This window comes from Gymnogyps californianus, chromosome 1 (assembly GCF_018139145.2).
Source record: "Gymnogyps californianus isolate 813 chromosome 1, ASM1813914v2, whole genome shotgun sequence".
Classification (NCBI taxonomy): domain Eukaryota; kingdom Metazoa; phylum Chordata; class Aves; order Accipitriformes; family Cathartidae; genus Gymnogyps; species Gymnogyps californianus.
Genome location: NC_059471.1, coordinates 168,165,471 through 168,185,787, shown reverse-complemented (window position 1 = coordinate 168,185,787; position 20,317 = coordinate 168,165,471). Strand labels below are relative to the sequence as shown.

At 40.5% G+C, this 20,317-nt stretch overlaps 1 protein-coding gene across 3 annotated transcripts in view; it reads right to left on the bottom strand.

The window, feature by feature from the left end:
• Positions 1 to 9,422: 9,422 nt before the first annotated feature.
• TMCC3 (transmembrane and coiled-coil domain family 3) overlaps positions 9,423 to 20,317 on the bottom strand; it is a 144,135-nt gene continuing 133,240 nt past the window's right edge. For all 3 annotated transcript variants that reach the window (XM_050900105.1, XM_050900116.1, XM_050900095.1), the window contains exons 2-4: positions 14,165 to 15,063; positions 12,529 to 12,664; positions 9,423 to 9,745 (exon numbers count right to left, since the gene is read on the bottom strand). In XM_050900105.1, the coding sequence (XP_050756062.1) occupies positions 9,443 to 9,745; positions 12,529 to 12,664; positions 14,165 to 15,063 (1,338 nt within the window). In that variant the 3' untranslated portion in view covers positions 9,423 to 9,442. The remainder of the gene's footprint in view (positions 9,746 to 12,528; positions 12,665 to 14,164; positions 15,064 to 20,317) is intronic.

The window sequence follows — 20,317 nt, the reverse complement described above, 5'->3', positions numbered from 1 at the left end:
GGTGGTAATGATGCTCCTCTTTGTCACGGTGACCGTCTCTCTCCATGTCTCGCAGCAATGTGAGAAGCAGTGCTGAAAAGCTGCTCCTACCTCTGCTTGCTTTAAAAATAGAGCTGCTGTAGTGACTCAGATGGGCTTGACCTGGGCATCTTGTAGAGTACAAGGAAAGAGAGAGAAAAAGCAAGAGACAAGATGGAGTTCAAGGGAACAAGGAGGAGATGGCTGCAGGAAGGAGGAATAGAAAGCAGGTGCGTGGGGCTTATGGACACAGCAGAGAGAGAAGGGGGTCACTCAAGAGATAAGCCTAGAGAGCAAGAGGGAGAAACAGCTAGAAAATGAAGACTATAAATATTACAAGACAAAGGAAAAAAAAAAATGAGAGAAGTAAATATGAAAAGAAGCCATCCTGTTGAGAGAGGAGAAATACATATTGGGGTTTGTTTGGTTGTTTTCTCTTTGTTTATGTCAGTCTTACTCTTCTAATTAAGTCAGTACCTAAAGGAAGCACGTATAATACCTTTATACTATGTTGGATTATTCCAACAGTGGCAAATTCCCCTTTTTGAAACATCTCCCACAACACAGGTTTTTTGTAGAAATGGAAATTTAGGCAGCTACAGATCTCAGTAGTTTATTTTACAAAACAGTAAAGTCTCTTTAAGGTACACTGTTTAAATTCACTGTAGGGCTCAAGTAAAAGTAAAGAGATTTCATTTAGAGACCTCAAGGTTTTTGGCTCACAGTATTAGAGATTATTTATGTCTCTCTAAATGTCATCTTATATTAGTTCTGGGTGGATCAGCATTTCACAGAGCAGCAAGGTTCATCCTCAGACAAAGAAAGCAACATACAAAGAGCTGTAAAATATGTAGAGAAGCCCAGGAAAATATTTCAATGCGTTTTGCAGATACACTCTTTGGAGGAAGATACTGTGTAAGTATGGTCAGAAAATGTCTTGATGAGTTTGAAAGCTTGTTTAGACTTCCTTGCTGCCTTAGTTGAGCAAGCTGAAAATAGTGGCTAGATTAGGTAAATCCTCAAGCTCCTGTAGCCCAGTGACATATCTTTAGAGAAGGGTTTTGCTGTTATGCACACATGCTGCTGGTCATACCTGTAGTTTAATCCATGCTTAGTTTATGTCACCTTGACCTGAATCCAACCTAGCAGGATAGAGGCCAAGTGGGGAATTAGTGTTGGGAGTACAAGCTCTGGTTCAGCCCCTGAGTCAGCAGAGCCTGAAAGCGTGCAAATAGTTTTATCGTCTCATACAATTGTGGCAGAGATGTCTGTGACTGAGTAGTGTGCTATTTGTGGTGGAGGGTTAAAACCATATGTGGTTGCGTGTAGATTGCCTGAGAAAAATAATATTTTTGGCACTGCAAAATCAGAAGATGAAATTGATTTTAAGTGCCATAGTGCTGTGATAAGAGTCTTTCCTGGTTAAACTCAGAGGAGTTTTTACCCTTGAGCTCGGTAGGGCCGAAGTGTAATTTTTAGCACGTAGGACATCAGTAGATATAAAGCATGAGGCAGTTTATGAAGCCATTACTCAGGCAAATGTGTTGCATGGGACTGCTGATCACACAGGCGTTGTGTTCTCTACTTTTCTGTTCAGCATAGAGCATCTCATGCTTATAAATACTGATCTTCTGTGTCCTTCCCCTTTAACCATGTGTCTGTGGCTATGGGGAAAAAGGATGTTTCCCAGACCAGTACCAACTTATTAAAATGGTATTCAACAGAAAAATACAGAGGTAATTTATTGGGCTACGAGGAGATTTCACATTTATGTATATTGTTCTCATATATTACAGGCTTCAGTCCTGACTGTGCTTTCATTTCCATTAGATTGACTTCATTCTAGCCACACTAACTAAAAAGAGTTTTTCTGAATTTACTCACACAGATGGGTAGAACCACACACTCACCAACTGAAGGGATCACGACTACATCAAATGCAAGCTCAGTTCCTAAAGTTTCTGTCAAAAGCGTGTCGGCGCTTCTTTCGGCAGCTCAGCACTGGCCAGCTTCAAGCTTGTCCTAAGGCAGAGGAGTTCAGCCTCTCTGCTTTACTTCTGTCTGAATCTGCTATGTTACCTTTTATGTGCAGCCTACCATCGATCCACTTGGTAACGTCACAAAACTAATCAGTTGTCACCTAAGTCCACATTCCAAACAGGAACTGAGGAGGACACAGTGTGGAAATTGCTCCTTTCAGTTACATCAACACTGTGCTAGTTGCTATGGGAGGCAGAACCTGCCATTTGTTTGCTGTACTCTTCCACAGTGGCACAAGCAGAGCAATGGCACACATGCATTCAGGAAGCATTTATCGCTAAGTCTAAACTGCACTGCTAGCAGTGTCTGAACTAGCTAGTTCAAAGCAGTTTTTGGTGTTGCAAAATGAGTTGCAGCGTAGCAGTAGATGAAGTCTTGGGTGCCTTCAGCTGGTTTCTGGCACATTCGTACAGCTTTGGTTCTCGGAGGTATTGGGGGTGCCAACACGAAGTATTTTCAGTGTACACGGCTGGTAAGGGTTATTTGTCTCATCCAGTGATTGCTAACACTGTGTAGTGACCAGTATTTGGCTATGAGTGACACTTCTCTTTCTGAGCTAAGTTAAACAACAGCGTTGTATTTTCCTCTCTGCCTTTCCATTTTTGGGTGCTAAAACAGTTACCAGGGTGTGTTATGCACTCTTCAAAGCCAGAGTTATGAACAGCTGAGAGAACTGATGATGAATGAGATGTCTTTTTTTACATCCGGTTTGCCAGCGTGTTCACAGGGGTTATTCAGCCCAGGCCAGAAGTGGGCAAAAGTTATCAGCGGTTGAGGGGGAACCTGCTGTTTGTGAATGGAGTTAGCCTTAATATAGATCGAGTTCCAGGCACCCACGTGAAACTCAGCAGGACAAGACCTTGGAAAGTCTGCAGGTGACATGGGAGCTGCTGTATGCCATTTCCTCGAGTAGGAGGAAACAGGAAGTACGGCGTGATTGCAAAGCAACATGCTGTTACCATGCTGTTTGTACTCTGTTCTTGGTATAAAAATAATATCATTCCCAATGGCTGCCGGTGCCAGCTGACAAGACCTCTGCTTTGTGAAAAATAAATGCAAATGTTTTGCTTTATGTCAGCTATGTTAACTATTAGGCATGTCACTATTACATTTTTGGCACATGTGACCAAGATTTCTGGCAATAAAAAATTCAGCTTTGATTTCTAATTCAGTTTTCCAAAAAAATAATCCAAAGCGAGTCCAACTGCTCGGCACAATAGCATCACGTTTGCATAGCTCTGGAGAAGAGCAATGAAGATACCTCATTTGATGCTTGCAGTTTTGCCATGTCATAGCTGTAAATAAAATTCAAATTGCCAGTTTTGGTCTAAACTGCAGCAGAGCAGAATGCTCAGTTTCATCAGTATTTTAAAGCTGGGGCTTATGCTCAATTGAATAACTTTTTTCTTTGTCAGTAACAACTGATAGGGGTTTGAGCAATCAGACAGTAAGTTTAAGAAACAATGTTCATCATCAAATAAATGTAAATATTTTTATTTTAAAAAATGTTAATGGCACCTTAGAGGCAGTCATGACTACACAACAAAATATACAAAAATTACATTTCCGTAGTTGCATCTTTCCACAGTGCTGCACAAAATGAAAATGGTATGAGAAACATTGTAGATCACACACTGAGACAATTAACTTTAGTCAATAAAAACAGACAATTTTTGGTACACCTTGATACTACCAGACCCAGGTTCCCTGGGTAAAAAGGAAAGGTGGCTTTGTGCAAAACTTTCCAACAACAGTACAACTTAATACGCTAACCATACAGCAAATCAACCGTACAAGATAGTTTGACTAGTCCTCATGCAGTCTTTATATACAGCATCATCTCAGTTTGCTTTTTCAGGAAAAATAAACAATTCCATTGACTAAAATTAAACTTTTCTTAGTTTTTCACTACTGTAATGTAAAATTGTCTCATTCTTTCTGCTGGATTCTACTCAGCATCAGAGAGACCATTCAAACTTTATCTGAAAACAAGCCTTCTATAATCTCTTGCATTTTAAAGGGGAGCAATATAATTAAAGGCCACATTCTGGCATAATGGTAAATGAAAAAAGCAGATATATTTGCTTGATTAAAAAAGAGGAGAATAAACTTGCCCGATTGCTATTCCTAGATGGACTTTCAGAAGTGATTAAATTCTGTTACCCAAATTAAAATGTTTAATTACATTAATCTGTGTTTACCTTCTGTTGTACCATTGAATCCAGAAGTAAAAGTGCCTGTATCACAGCAGAATGGGCCTTGCTTTCCAGAGTTGGTTTCCATACCACCTAAATGAACCACAAGCTTCTGTGGGTTGCTCCCCCCCCCCGCCAAGTAATTTCTTGTTCGTTGATTTTAACTCCAGAAAGCACTACCTGTGATTATGCAGTTGACTTTTATCAAACATAAGCCTGAGCTGACTCCTCTTTGAACAGCAGCATTCAACTTTAACTTCAAGTGTTGGACTCCTTGTTTATGTTATTCAGTAGCTAATAATTAGCTTGTAACCCTTACGATTACAAAACTGAAGCTTATGCTTACACTGGATTTGTCTTGCTTCAACTTCTGGTCAGTGGAACATGTATCTTTCCTACAGCAAACTGCTTTCACCTATTGACTTTCTGTTTCCCAGATAAGCAGTCATGATTTGTTCAAAGAAAACCATTGGCTTTTAAATATCCTTTATGTAGTGCAGATATCAGATCTATACGTGATGGTCCTGCAGCAGAGGCACTGCATAACACAAGCGTTTTGATATTAAACTAAAAAGCAGTCAGATTTGATAGTGGTTCTCTAAGAATTCAGAACAAGTAGACGTCACAGGAGCACAGCAAAATGAGAAGTTGCACGAACGCATGTAACAAAGCAGAAAGGAGAAGGAATTTAAACTGGGTCTCATTCAGTGCTGTCAATGGCTAATTGGATGTTCAACAATAATGGAGTTATAGTTGAAGCTAGTGGAGGGATCCATTATACAAGTTGTAGAGGAAACCTAATTTAGACCTGAATACTGAAACGGGAGATCACGAGAATTGTGCTAACCTTCATGAGAAACTAAATCTCCAGAAGCCTCTGAGAAAAAAAGCTGCCAAAAGCCAATAGAACAGCTATTAACAACTAACTGAAGGGCTTTTCAGTTGGAGAACTACAGTCAAAGTGAAGTGAAATAATTGACTACCAGGCAGCACCAAGCAGAAAGGACACTGTCTGGCAACTTTTTGTTGAGTAGGAGTGTTTTAGAGGCTCACGATGAGTAAGTGTAAGTATACTAAGAATGTCTAATGTGCTGTATGAGAACATAAAAGCAAACAGTATCCTGAGAGAACACAGTTAATTGACTGAGAAGCTGAATGAAGTTCTCGTTAAGAGAGGTCTTGCAACTGTTTGGGATGGCCTAGGCATACTTTCACAGCAAGCAGAGCTCTGACTGCAGGCCAGATACGTACGCTCATATAATCCCAGCCTAAGCGGTGGAAGTGGTGCTGATACCGAAGTTAGTGGCACAGGCATCAGCCCTGGCTAGCCCAGCCACCAGCCTGCTCTTGGTCCTGGGTACAGACACAGCTAGCTAGCCTGTGCTACCACATCCTGGTGCTGTTTGTATCTGTTCCCTGTAGGCAAAAGCTAGGAAGAACCTTTCTACGCCAAAGCTGCCCCATCATTCTGCAGGGAGGCTGCCTAGAGTACAGTTTTATGGGCAGCTAATGATTCACTGCAGCAAGAAAGAAAAGCGCTCATCTCCCTTTTTGTCCCCGCGTCACACTCGCGAGACCTTTCCATCAGCCCTTTAAGTCTCTAGACATGGAGAACTGTCCAGTTCTTTCGCTAGGTTTTTCTTCCAGCCTAGTGAGCTAACATGGCATATGGAAGGACTGCAACACACACCAGTGTCAGCACCAGGTAAGAAATGGGAGGGTGAAGGCAGGAGGGGAGACCTCCCTCCCCTTCGGGTGGCCTTCCACTTGGCAGAGCTCCTGGCACTGCAGCCTTACTCTGTGCAAAACTATAGCAGTTTCACCCAAAAGCAGGCTTTTGCCCTTCACATCTTTTTTTAATTTCTTGATGCATGTCACATCCTCCAGTGATTTAAATCCAGCAGGGAAAATAACCTAGAGAAGTGCTGTGCCCATTTACCAATTAGAGATGTTTTAATTTGCATGAGTAATATCATGCGGCCTTTACAGCTTTTTCTGTGTCCTCTGCCAGATATAAAGCCAATATGGAAATGCAAGACCCTTCTGTTTCCAATTTGGACCCAGTCAGATTTTATCAAGACAGTGAGCAATCTTTCATAGGGCCATTGATTTTATGTTCTACCCTCATTTTGCACTGAGGTAATCTTCCAGGATTGCGCTTGGAGCAGAAGCCTTCATGTCCCCAGGTTGTACCATACCAACTTCCTTCATCATATGAAAAATGACTAACCTTTTTCCTGCCTGACCTTGAGACTACCTGACATTACATTTTTAACTACATACACTAGCACTGGGAGGATTATCTCTTTAAACATAGAACCATGCAACAGGCAAAGGAGTTTTTCTTATGTAAAAATTATTAACATGTGGTATTCCTTTCTTGCAGGTGTACCTTTCTGAACCCATTTAACAAAATGCCAGACAAACAGTGTTTTCTCAAGTGGCCAAACCAGAAGGTGGCTGTGCAAACAGAATAGAAGAATGGAGATTATAATAAAGATAGCAAGAAAACACCATGAAGAGTCACAGCTTTCTGAGGATCAGTACCAGGACTCTTGTTTTTTTGTAACGGATGTATAATCTTGTGGCCTACGGAAATGAGGGGGAAAAAAAAAAAAGTCATAGGGCTGATTAGTAAAATGGGTGGTGGAATTTAGGAAAAGACTTCGGAAAGGAAAGGACTTTGAATAGAAGCACAACACTCATTGGCTAAAGAAATGGAAAGTACGGACTATAAAAAGACATTATACGCCTTTTCAAAAATGAAGATAGGAACAAATTATATGGAAACAGTGGAAAAGACCAAGACGATGTCAGGACACATCAAAAGGGCATAAAAACAAACGAAGGGAAACCCTTTTTTCTGACGTAAAGGCCAGGAAAGAGCTACTTCTTTTTTCCTTTTAATCTTTTTAAACATTGTGGAAGGGACTTTCCTGTGAAGATAAGTTTATGAGCTGCATCAGTGGAAGCAATCCCCTCAGTTTATGAGCTGGCTGTAAAAGGAGGCTAAGTACAGATACTTGGAAGGTGGGGGTGAAGGTCTGTTGCAATGCACGCATACAGTGCCGAAATGGGTTGAGACATAAGAAGAAAGGTCTCCCTGAACCGAACAGCAGGAGGAGCACATGCAGCAATTAAGACAAAAATTTTATATGTAACACAATACCTCTTTCCTTCTTCAGGGGATACCAGGAATACAGGGATAAAGGCAAAGAGAAAAAACCCAACAACATTAAGAATGTATCTATATAATCATTCTTCCTGACACAGCCAGGGATAAACCAGTTGGTAAGTTTGGGCTTTGTAAAGTCATACCCCTCTCAGCAGGGCTTTTGCTTTCCACTCCACCTTCCTCTGAAGATGAGGCAGGGCTGGGTTAGGATAACATGGGTGTGCCTGATCTGATCCATTTCCGGTGCCTGTGAGCCAGCACAATCTGTCCTGATTTCTCTGTTCAAAGATGTAGCACATACAAAGAATTCTTTAATGATTTTTAAAGTGTTTTAATTGAATTGTCTAAATGCTGAATCATATCATTATTCATGCAGTTAATTCTGTCCTTCCTTCAGTCCCTGGAGCCACAAAAAGTAACTGTATTCACTGTTAATCCAGTTGTGGTAAAATGTCAAAGTTCTTCCCCTGCCTCCCCTTCCCCCCTCCCTTTCCTCAGAATAAGGTCTTCTGAATTTCTACACCAACTATTGCACTTGATTAAAAACAAATACACACATCGATTAATCCCCTTCCCCCCCTCCTGTAAAACCAGCATAACAAATACTGCAACTGAAAAGAAAATCTGCCGTGACAATTATTTTCAAAGTAAGTAACACTGAACATCAAACAACTGGAGACACTGTCTTTTAATTTCATGGAAAGTGGAGAAAAATTCTGGTTGTGGTGGTCTGGTTTGTTTTTTTTTTTATTAAAGATCTTGTTTTGCATCATGGCTGAAAGCCAAGAAGATTTCAGGGAAATTTTTTTTTGCAGTTCTTAAATCAAGCAAAATATATTCCAGTAAGAAAACAAAACCAACCCTGTCTCCTAGTAGTGGTACTGTATGCTAATACATTATTTTCAGGAATGTTTGTCAAGAGAGTCTGCACAGTGTTTGCATATTTACAGAAGTTTAACTCCCTGCTCCCCTAAGAAGCTGTTCCCTCATGCTTCTTCCACATTCTTTAATCTGACACAAGAAAGAAATCCACCGTACCCAGAGTCCCACCACCTATCTGCTTTGCATTCAGTTAGAGCACCCCAACAATTCAGTGCTAACAAAGGCTAACCTAAGTGTTGCCTTTCTGTGTACTTCTTTCCCCTTGCAGGTTGCAGGGCTTGAAGCAAGTGAGTGTTTTGGTCTGCATGACAACTTACCCACCAGTTACTTGCTTCTTTACTCCTTTACAAAGTGGCCTGGAGATCTTGTCATTCAATTCAGTTCATCTTTGGAAGTCTCATGCCACCTTTATGTGTTTCCCGAATGTGATAAGGACCAGCGCCAGGACAGAACCACTGCTAACTATGGTCAATAGTCGTCACTGGTCTAATTTACAAACAATAAACTCTCTGTGCAAAAGGTTATAGCAGAAGCATCAAGTTTTGCTGGTCCTGAAAACTAGAAACCCCATACACAGATACCCATTAATTTAGAATCAAGAACTATTAATACATATGACTGTATAATTTGGCTTATCATTCTAGTTGGATTCAGAGAGAAAATTAACTTATTAGTCTAACAGGGCTGATACACATTATGGTGCACTCCCTCCTGATCACACTCTTTGCACTCCACTCTAGTAAAAAGCACACCTGACACTTGCAGTTGCTTGGATCCCTCCCAGAGCATCATACCATCTTTTGTGGGTGTCGGTTTGTAAAGTGGAAAACCCGTTGGATTAAGGCAGAAGACTGACATAGGCGAGCAGTTCATCACCGACATAGCCAATTAGACACAATCGGATTGAACAGGCAAGTGACTGCCAACAAGTATGCATTTATGTATTTACACCTTAAAGTCCCAGAGTCTTTGTAGCCTTCTCCATCCAGTCTGCACATTTAAACTGACAAAAAAAAAAATAATTTGTATACACACAGCACTTAAAAAACAGGGAGGGGAAGGGGGGGGGGGGGGGGGGGGGGGGGGGGGGGGGGGGGGGGGGAAGAAAAAGAAAGCAGCCAGACCAGCAGCTTCATCTTGGTATAATCATCCTTTCTATGGCACAAATGATATGATCCCAGTTTTTACAAAATATTGCCAGCAGTGTCACTGCGAAAAAAGTGCAGATGATATGAAAACGGCTCTTCATCATAGGAGCAATGAACTTTGCAATAGTAGAAACGCACACTAAGATGACAGTCATGAAGGCCAGGATAACATTTATACATTTCCCCAGGAGCACTTTGGCGTTAACTGTTTCGGACTGCTGTGCTTGCTGTTCTTGCTGATGGAGCTCCAGCTTTGAAACTCGGGTCTGGCATGATTCCAAGGCTTCCTGGAGACAGAAAACAAGAATTAGGGCAGCTGTATTTTCATACACCACTTTTCCCGTTTTAGCTGCAGAGCCATCCATCAGCTAGATGAGAAGTGTAATTTATTATAGACTCCTAAAATTTGAATGAACCACCAACTTCTTTAAAAATAAATACGCAGATATATCTGCATGTGTGTATCACTGACTGCTCAGGCATAATCAAGTCTGACAACACTGTCCAAAATGTAGTTTTTACCTTTTTCATGCTTGAGAAAAAGTATCATAACTCTAATGTTCACGACAGATAACGTTCCCTGCATATACTGATGAGATAAAGTACTGGGAAAGCTGTTGCCATGGCAACTTTCACTGCATTAAAACAGCATCAAAGTTAGTTTCTTTGTATACGCTATAGAAAACATTATGGTAGTACAGGCTTGCTGTGATACTAATTAAATCTACTTTGCAACATGTAGCATTTGGTTTACACCACCTCTCTGGTCTACATTACTTTTTCTCTCAAAGCCACCCATCGTACAGTGCCAGGCCTGAGTCCTCAGTAGGAGACTGCCTTCTCCCTCTGTCAGTGTGAAGGCTCATTAATGCATACCCCAAGTGGGCAGCGTGCAGTGGAGACAGTGGAGAAACCTGTGGTGATGCTTTTAAGGGATTCTCTCTCTCACATGATATACTCTGCTTCACATTTTGTTCTAAAGAAAGCAGACCTTTCTCTTCTGCTTGAGGGTGGACTAAAAACGGTCTTTGAGTAAAATGGTTCCTAAGTCACTAACGCCACGCTTAAGCCCTCTCAAAGTGAAACATGGAAAAATTCCCAACTGCTTCACTTACTTGCCAAAATGCCACTTTTTGCTGGAGTTGGGATTTGGGCACCACTATGTAACACGGTGCAAGGCTATAATTTAATGAGATTGATCAACTTGACATAACCTTTTACCACTGTGTAAAACTGAAAAACTATGCTCCAGCATCCCTACTTCCTTCCCCACTCTCAAACTCCAAACATTTTCCTTGCACTGGCAGGGGTGTTCACCTGATCACACAGTAAGCTGATTCAACCCAATCCTCTGTGTAAAAACAAACAAACAAAAACACTGCACACAGAGTTATTAGCTTTCTTTTGCTGGGTCAGTTCTCCATTGTTTTGGCAAGTTGAACTGGCTTACCATGTGACCGGCCAGGCACCAAAGTCAGTGCAAAGCACATGGCACAGCACCTTACAAAAGACTGCTTCCTTTCACTGTTTTAGGAATTAGTAATAATACAGAAGACAGTTCTTAATGGGTGGCACAAAGTCCTTTAGGGTTCATGCATGCTCTCCACTACACACTAAAGAACTTTCCTGGTCCTTCTCTACTCTGACTGTAAGTTATTCTCAAAACATTCCATGCTGCTTTAGAGAAAGTCCAGCTGCAAAAGTCTGATACCTGCAGTTCTGCATTGAGAGGCTGAGCAAGTGTTTTAAAAACGATCTGCCCATCCCTTAGGGACGGAGTGCTCCAAAGTTAGGTTGTTACTTAAAATACCCACAACTTAAATGCTTTTACTCTATTTTAGCTTATTTGCCAAACCTCCAAGGAGACAGGTTTAAACAGGCCCAACTGTACAGAGATAAAAGAAACAAGGCTGTATGAACATGGCACTTCAATTAGTTTTAAAAGTCTCCAATACCCCCCCAGGGTTCTGCTAATGAGTTAGCGAACATTTCACAGCCCTTCTGCTGGAGAACTCGGGTCTCATTCAGTTTTTACATCCTCAAGATGCCTTCACAGAAAGGAGTCCTGCATGAGAGACCTCTCTTCTTTAAACCTACAAAGGAACCTTGATATGCTTAGATTCAGTACCATCTCTTTCCCACTCTGTTCCCAGGAATTTCCTAACTCTCACAGCGATCAGGAAACAGCGTGATCGTCCTGCTGCCTGCGCTCTCTACTTTTAGAAATGTGAGCACAGGGGTGTACAGGACAGGGGTGGTAGTTTTTTGTTTGTTTTGTTTTGTTTTGTTTTTTTTTACCATCTAAGCCAACACGAAGACAGTCTTTGAGCATTCCTCAGTTGTTAGTGAATTTAAGCCCAAGGTAAGGCAAAACAATCTTTCCACCATTTTTCACCTCTTGCTCAGACTTTGGGTAGAAATATTATGCATTTTATAAATGCTTATATTGTATATAAATACTTAAGTATGTAACTACATGCTGTCAGGACAAACTTGTAGACATTATTACTGGCTTTTGATTGAAGCCAGACATGACTACAACTGATCACTGATGTGAACACACCCTACAGCTTTGATTATAGGGGCTGTTGTGACCATGGATTAAAACTCTTAAATTATAACTGGCAAATCTACAAGTCTATTTATCAATTAGCTCTCTTACTTTTTACCTTAAACTCAATTTATAATAAACCTTGCCAGTGATATGACTACATATTGGAGAAAGTCTGAGCAAGAAGTTTGTGTTAGGACATTGTCAAAAGTGGCATTTTACACAATACAAGGAGACTCAATTCCTTCCTCCTCTGGTGCAAGAAATTAAAACAGGCCATTCTTCGTCCACAAGTCTGCCTAGGCTATATCATCAATTCCAGCAGATAAAATTCTGAATCCATTGAAACAAATGGAGACTGTCACCGATTTAAACATGCTGGGTTTTCACCTTAAAACAAAACATGGGCTTAAATCTTTCCCCACATTCCTTAAATACAAAGATGTAGAAAGATGCAAGTGTTTTACAGTACAAGATTTCTGCAAAATGTTAGAAGTTTATGATAAGGAAAAAAAGTACCTGAACATCTCGTGATCGCTCATACGCCTGATACGCCACTTTCTCCTCTATGCTGGCTAGCTCTTGTTTCAAGTTTGCTGTCTCATGTTGATGAAGATCAGTGAGGTCATTTAACTGGTCTTCCAATCTTTCATATCTTATTAGGAATAAAGGTCTAAATTTAGTGCCTTCTATTCAAGTAATGCTAAATCATGAAAACAATTACACATTTTAAAAGGTAATTTCTCAGTGTACTATGGATTCACCTGACTGGCATTACAGAGCACATAAAGAAATCAGTAAAAACTTTGGAAACTCTCCATAAGTATTTATTCAGCAAACTGAAAGCCTTTTTTGAGTGTTTCTTGCTGGCAGTGGGTGTTAAAAAGCAAATATTTGTACATCATTGGCAAATTATATGAACTATAAACAGTGCCTAAGGGTATCCAACTCACATTTTTCCATTTCTCGCCCTTCATTTAGACAAGAAGATATGGTTTCGTAAGTAAGCCTCAGCCAGTTAACAGCTCACCAGTAGTGAAAGGAAAAATATGTTCCCTGGATCCCCTCTCAAACACGACTGCAAGGTCCTGCCATTCATGTACAGCCTGTTCTGGCATGTCTCTGCACAGTAAACCAATTCAACTAAACCATCAGGAAACTAGAATTTTTTTTGGTGAGTTTGTAACTTGATTTAACACACAAACAGGCAAACGCTGCAGTCGGCACAAAAATGATGGAGGCAAAATTGTCTAGCTGGGGAAATAGTGGCAGGGGGCTTGAGATCTTAATGGCAGTAAGCTGTCAGAAAGGACTGCTCTGCCTTCTCCTGAAACCAAGTCCTGAGTTCAGTAGGCCATTTGCTCTGTGCTTTCCTCCCCCATGTTACCACTTGATATCCAGCCTTCCCTTGGATTTCAAGAACTGTAAACAAGGGAAACATTAAATACTGCATTTCATACTGAGTTTTTGCCCATTAGCATAGTAAAGACTTCAAGAATCAACACTTACTTTAACAAGTGATACGACAAATGGGATATAGGTACGGCAGGTGCAAGACCTCTGTAGAACACGTCACTTCCCACAGCAGATGATAAAGGAATTAATTGCCAAGTAACAAATGCAAGAGGAAGTTGTGCTACAGCACTTAAAACTACATTTCACAGCCGTGTGTTACACCAGGGTACAAAGTGACATTGCATCCACAAGATCGCAATGTGTCTGAGAAGTATTTGGACAAGGTACTCAGGACTAAAGGGTATACTTATTAGCTGTAAGCCAGGTCTGCTACACTGTAGACTGATTAGCATTTTCAAGTCACAATAGATCAGAATCCTTCCACCAGTCACAAAACAATTGGCATCTCCTATACGCAGTATTCACATAATACAATATGTCAGATGAGAGAATTTTCTGACAAGCCTTTGACAAAAGGCAAAAAACTACCCACATCATTTGATAGGAAATATTAATATTCTACATGTATTTTCAGTTATTGGAAGGAATGGAACATTTTGGTACCAGATATTGATTGGAATTATTTTTTCCTCTTGCTTCTGAAATATCACACACACAAGCACCCACCCACATTTACACTTTCCAAATAGCTTCTATACCCATTCAAAAGTCATTTCAAGAGAACAGTTAAAAAAAATACCTATATCTTTCCTCTTGTAACATCTGAGAAATAAAGCCATAGTCTCTTTTAAATTGTGTTTTTAAATTCTCAATATCATCAGCTAATTGGGACTGTGTCTCCTTGATTTCTCTTAGTTCCTCCAAAATCATGGAAAGCTTTCCTTGGCTGTCCAGGGTACTTGCCACAGCAGGACCAAAGGAAGTATTCCCATTACTGTCTGCTGAGCCAGAGGTCCCACTTGAGCATTCATCATCACTAACGTATTTTGGTTTGGCAACAATGGTGGCACTGCCCCCATATGTTCTAGAACTCGTTTCTGGCCGAAATTCGTCCAAGGTATTTTTGAGATGAGCAATGTTGTCTGCACTACCAAATTTGTTTCGAATCAGGTTCGCAAACTCTCTAGACTTGCTGAAAACAAAGACAGGTGGTGTCAAAGATACACCCGGCACACCCGACTTGCTGTTCTCTGTTCCATGCCCAGAGGTACGAGTCTTTCCATGCTGAATATCTTTCAAGTTATCTTTGGAAGTATCCTTAGTAGTTTTGGAAGATCCATTTTGCTCAATATCCTTGAGCTTTTTGTGATACTGTTCCAATTTCTTCTGCAGCTGGGCAATGGAGTGGGCAGATTTCTGGTTCTTTTTCTCAAAGACTTGTTTAATGCGCCCAGCCTGTTGCTTGTCTGCACTGTTTACCAGTTTCAAATACTCAGCCACGTTTCCATCTCGAGCTGTTTGTTCAACTTTGATTTGTTCTGTAACCTTGAGGATTTTCTGTTTCAAGCTATCTGCACTGAGTTTGACTTTGTGAAACTCTAGGACCCCATCTGGTACATCAAAGTTCAGGTTGGTGTCAGAGCCTCCACGGCGAATGTTAAGTGGTAAACTCAGGGTATTCATGTCATGTCTTTCCACCTGAGAGGAAAAAAAAAAAAAAAGAAGAAAAAAAAGAGAAAAATGGAATTTGAATTTTACTTTTTTAAATCCAGCTTTCTGTTTCATTTTCCACATGTAATTATAACAAGTACACAATATAAAGTAGTTTATAGTAGCAAAACAGAATGAACTTTTCTTTGAAATTAAGAAGCATTTTTCTCGACTTCCCTAGATTGATAAACAGCCCAAGGAACTGCCTGTCTCTATTAAATAAGCAGCAAGATGAATTAGAGTGAAAATTATTCAAGTATAGAGTTTTCAGAATAATTTACAGTTATTCACAAAATCAGAACAACACCTAGTTAGAAAAGGTTCCTAAATATATTGTTTATTATTAACAGTTTCAAAGAGATCATGACTGATAATCACTCCATCTTTCTCTTAGAAATGGTCAAACACCGATAGAGATGTAAACAGATTTTTCCCTCTACAGCAGTGTTATACTGTTCAGTATATTCTACCAGGTTAAAGTCCTTTTTTGATACATGCTCCTCCCATTCAAATGCATCACACAATTCAAAAGTTTTTGCACAACTAGCTGAAAGTTCTTGGAAATTTACTGCATGCTTCAGCAGGAAGCAGCTGCTAGTTTTTAGTGCAGAGAGCATAGAGAAAGAATTGGCCTGCATTTCACTTGCCATGCTTGATGAAGATGCTCAACAACTTGATCTGCTGTGGCTAAGTCTGTTTTAATAGCAAATTCACTGAGTGGGATTTACAGAAAGAAACTCGGGAAAGAAAACTGCATTCACTCAGTACACCTTAACAATGCTCTCAGGAAGCGTAACAAAATCAGACAACTTGGTCACAACACAAACACAACAGATTATTCATCTTTCTCAACAGAAAGGCAAGACTGATACAAAACATAAAAAGTATTTCCTCATATAAAGTCAAAGCCACAAGGGAGGCATGAGACAAGAATGATCTAACCAAAATGGCTTCATCCCTCTTATCATCTTGTGCTAGCCTCTGTGACAAGGAAGGTACATTTCATTAAAGCTGCCACAACATCGTATCTATAGAGACTGCTTAACAAATGCACTAGCCATAATGGGTTTTCAGAGCTTTAACACCAGAGGGAACTAATACAATTTCTCAGGCAAGACCATTGCAGAGACAAGGCAGAAGCTGTATTAAAGTATCTTTTAAAGATGCATTTGTGAAATGCTTTAACTACTCTTTGCTTCAAAATGCCTGAGATACTATGTTAAAAGTTTGATTTCCAACTACAGTGTTTATTATTGTCTATAATACTGAAGATCTTGCAGCAACATCTATGCACACATACATGTCCAGTGATCACCATTCAATCTTTTTCTTGATTAAAAACCATAAAAACATCATTAAGCATTGCTATAAGGTTTGTTTTCCCATCCTTGTACAGTTTTGGTGGCCCTCCTGGAAATTCTCTCCAGCATTCCTGTATTGCCCTTAAAACACAGGCTCGGGAACCAGACATGGTGTTTTACTGTTAATGACATGCATCATGCACAGTTTGATCAGAACTATTCTCCCCCGTGTCTATCATGATGGGTTACAAACACAGAGGGGATAATACAGCCATAAAATTGGATCTGTACCTGACCATTTCAGAGACAAGATCATCTCTACTCCTACTTTATATTCTTATCCTTATATTACTGGTACTTTTTTTTTTTTCCTTTTTCTTCTGCTACTGCACTGCTCAGGGTGCAAACCAGGTAACATAAAAGTTCACATTCACCAACTTCTAAGAAAAATGGACACTTGAAAAATGCAAACTGAAGAGTTCTGGAGTTGACAATTTCTTCTGGAGAGTATTGGTTAATGGTGACCTTTAAGACTCAGACTCTATTCCAAGGATTAAACCAGTGCGTGGCCTAAAAGCTCTGCACTTTACCAGTTTGTTAAAAATAATTGATATTGAGCCACATGCTTAATTATTAAAAAGAGGTGCAAGTAATTTTTATAAATATATTAAAATTGTATATGATTTAATATCATCAGTCATATGTGCTTCACAGAAAACCTATTTTATTGATGAGATCTCATTTTAGTATTTGCACAGATATGACACACATGGATGGCATTCTATATTTAGGGTGATACCTAATTTGAAGAGTGACTGTCCTGGGTTCGGCTGGGAGAGAGTTAATTTTCACAAGAAGCTGGGAGGGGACACAGCCAGGACAGCTGACCGGAACTAGCCAAGGGGATATTTGATACCATATGACGTCATGCTCAGTATATAGACCGGGGGAGCTGGCCAGGAACAGCTGAGCATCGGTTCAGAGCGGTGAGCAATTGCATTGTGCATCGCTTGCTTTATATATTCTTTTATTAGTGTTATTGTTATTATTATTTCTTCTCTCCTTGTGTTGTCCTATTAAACTGTCCTTATCTCAACCCATGAGTTTTTACCTTTTTCTTCTGATTCTCCTCACCATCCCATGGCGGGGGCGGAGGCGGGGGTGGGGAGTGAGTGAGCAGCAGCGTGGTGCTTAGTTGCTGGCTGGGGTTAAACCACGACAATGACAAAAATCACAAGTGTCAAAACTAACTCCCATTTTTATTGATTTTTTTTTTTAATTGAACAAGTCTTAGAAATATAGCTAATAGGAAAAAAAAAGCTTTTACAGATCACTTTAAAAAGTGGTAACACTCAATACTGTTGTGGTAGCTAAAATATGCGTTTAATGTAAGCAAAAATAGTTTGACATAGGATACTTGTATCTTTCCAAAGGCTCATACAGCAAAGAAAAGCAATCAAGGCAAACAGCTGAAAAGCTCAAGTACTAGATCTGTACCCTATATTGCAAATATTTCTTTAAATGGATTTACTGGGTCTGGACAAATTCAGTAAAGAATAAAGCTCAGTATAAAACAATAGTTTCCTGAAACAACCTAAGACATTTTTGAATAAGCTTTGGCACAAAATTATACTGTAATAAATCACCAAATTGCATATACACACAAGACAGATCCATCACCGATGTCACTCACAACAAGCTGCAAATATTTCCAAGAATGGGTGGGTCTGTCTCTAACCTTTACACAGCATTAAGTGTTTACTTCCTCAGTACAGAATAGTCTAAAAATATATTGTAATAATTGGATACAAGCCCAAACCAGATCCCTTCTCCCTTATGTCCTTTCCCTCACTGGAGTCTCTAGCAGTCAGCAAGGTCTATCACCACCATGCATTCCATGCCTTCCTGGAACTTCAAGATCACAACAGCAATAGAGATAAAAAGAACAATAGCGTCGAGGGAATACCTCTGCTGAAAGTTGCATTGCTTTTGGAGCTGAGGAAATCAATTAGCATGTGGCAAATCTACTTCTGAAATGAGTAAAACCAATCACAGGGACAGTTCAAATTCAGTGAAGTTTTGGAAAGAATTGTGTCTAAATCCCCAAAACACTGCTAGGAGTAGTTTTTTTAGCTTACTGGATTGAGAGCTCACCAAGGGTACAGAAGAGTCATATCCAACACATTCCTCTGTCTGATTGTATTTAGCCAAAATGTCAGCTATCCTCTTGCTATCATGCTGCAAGGTTGGGTCAAGCAACAGAGGCTCTTGAAATCTTCTGTTGATGTAATATACTTTTTTGTTGGGTTTTTTGGGGGGAGTGGGGGTTTTTGAGGGCAGGTGTTGTTTGTTTGGTTTTGTGGGGGTTTGGGGTTTTTTTGTTTGGGTTTTTGGTTGGTTGGTTGGTTGTGGTTTTTTTTAAATCAGAAGCAAGCAGACACTGGAGGACCCACGTATCTCTAGACAAGTGGCCTATCACGTGTCTTCTACCTTGATGAGGTAGAACAGATTGGCAAAGATCCATTTGTGATTGCTTTATAGCTCAACACTAACGCTACCCCAAGACACCAGAGGTCGAACTTCAAATCCTACCCCAAACCCTCCTTGCTGCAACAGTCTCATCTTGAGATGAGAAGAATTACCCTCTGTGTTAGTCACTAACGCTCCTTCCTGAAGCACCGTAAGCGTAGCTTGCACTTCCTGCTGTATCGAATGCCCAGTTCTTTATACGGAACATAAGACTCTCAGTAGGAGCCTGAGATGCTACCTCATCCCCATAGGGACTGGCGCACTCTCCTGTGATGTGGGCTGAAATCCTCCCACACGCAAGAGACTGAACGCACATCCCCCTCAAACTACATGAGTGCTCTTCCAGCTACGCTACGGGAAGAGATGATGAATGCCATCCATGCCATTGTTCTTTCTGTGACTCTTGGGTCACCAGCGCCTGACAATGGCACCAAGCTGTTAATAATAAAGAAGTTGTTGAGAGATTGATTTGTTTAAGATTTTCATTGTGGTTGCCAAGAGAAAAATTATATATACAAACAGTAGTGGCCCCAATAGCCAAAATGGGACCAGCCATATTTTTGGAAGTGAGAAGCACTTAAAGAAAAAAGAATGGAATCATCATACATCTCTCCTATTACAATAACAATTAATAGGGAGCTGGGCATTAGCAACAGATGAGAGGAAGCAGTCCTGAGACAAGTGGTAACACAAGGAAGACAAAGCACTAGCCCAGAGTCTGAGTAAATACCAGAGACATGCCCAGCATCTGGCTTCTAGGAAAAACAGGGAAAAACCAATTTGCACATGGTTACTGGGATAGACATAGCTGATGTTAGCTTGAAAGAAGAACTCTGGGGCTTGGGAAGACCACTGCATTTTATGGAGCAGTTCACATATGCACTTTGGTACACCCCAGTTGAGAGCTAATTGTAATGTTTGTGCTGCTCAAAGACTAGCTTTTAAGAACAGTGATTTAGGAGTGCAGCAATTCAGGCTCCCTGCCTGCATCAGAGCCAGACACCACAGATGACTAGACAGGTACCTCTCGGAGGTAAAGCAACTTCCTTCTGCCCCAACCCCCCTTTTTCCAAGAAGCCAAGCAGATTCTTGGCTGCATGGCCAGGCTGTTCATGCAGCCCGTCCCAAGCCAAAGTCCAGAGCTTCAGAAGGGATAGCAGAATAACTGTTTGGTGCAATGAACACAGGTGCACCACTAGGAACCCTTCATTAAGCAAGAATTGTCAGGTATACTTGCCATCTTAAATGGTAAGTGGGGGGCTGGGTAAAAGGCCATTCATAAAGAAGCATTCAGAGCACAAGTGCTTTGAAAACCCAATCACAGAAGCAAGGATAGGGATTTTATTGGCATCATAATGATCCACATGTTTTCTCACTTACCGCCTGCAAAAGCAGCCCCAAGCTCAGATTTG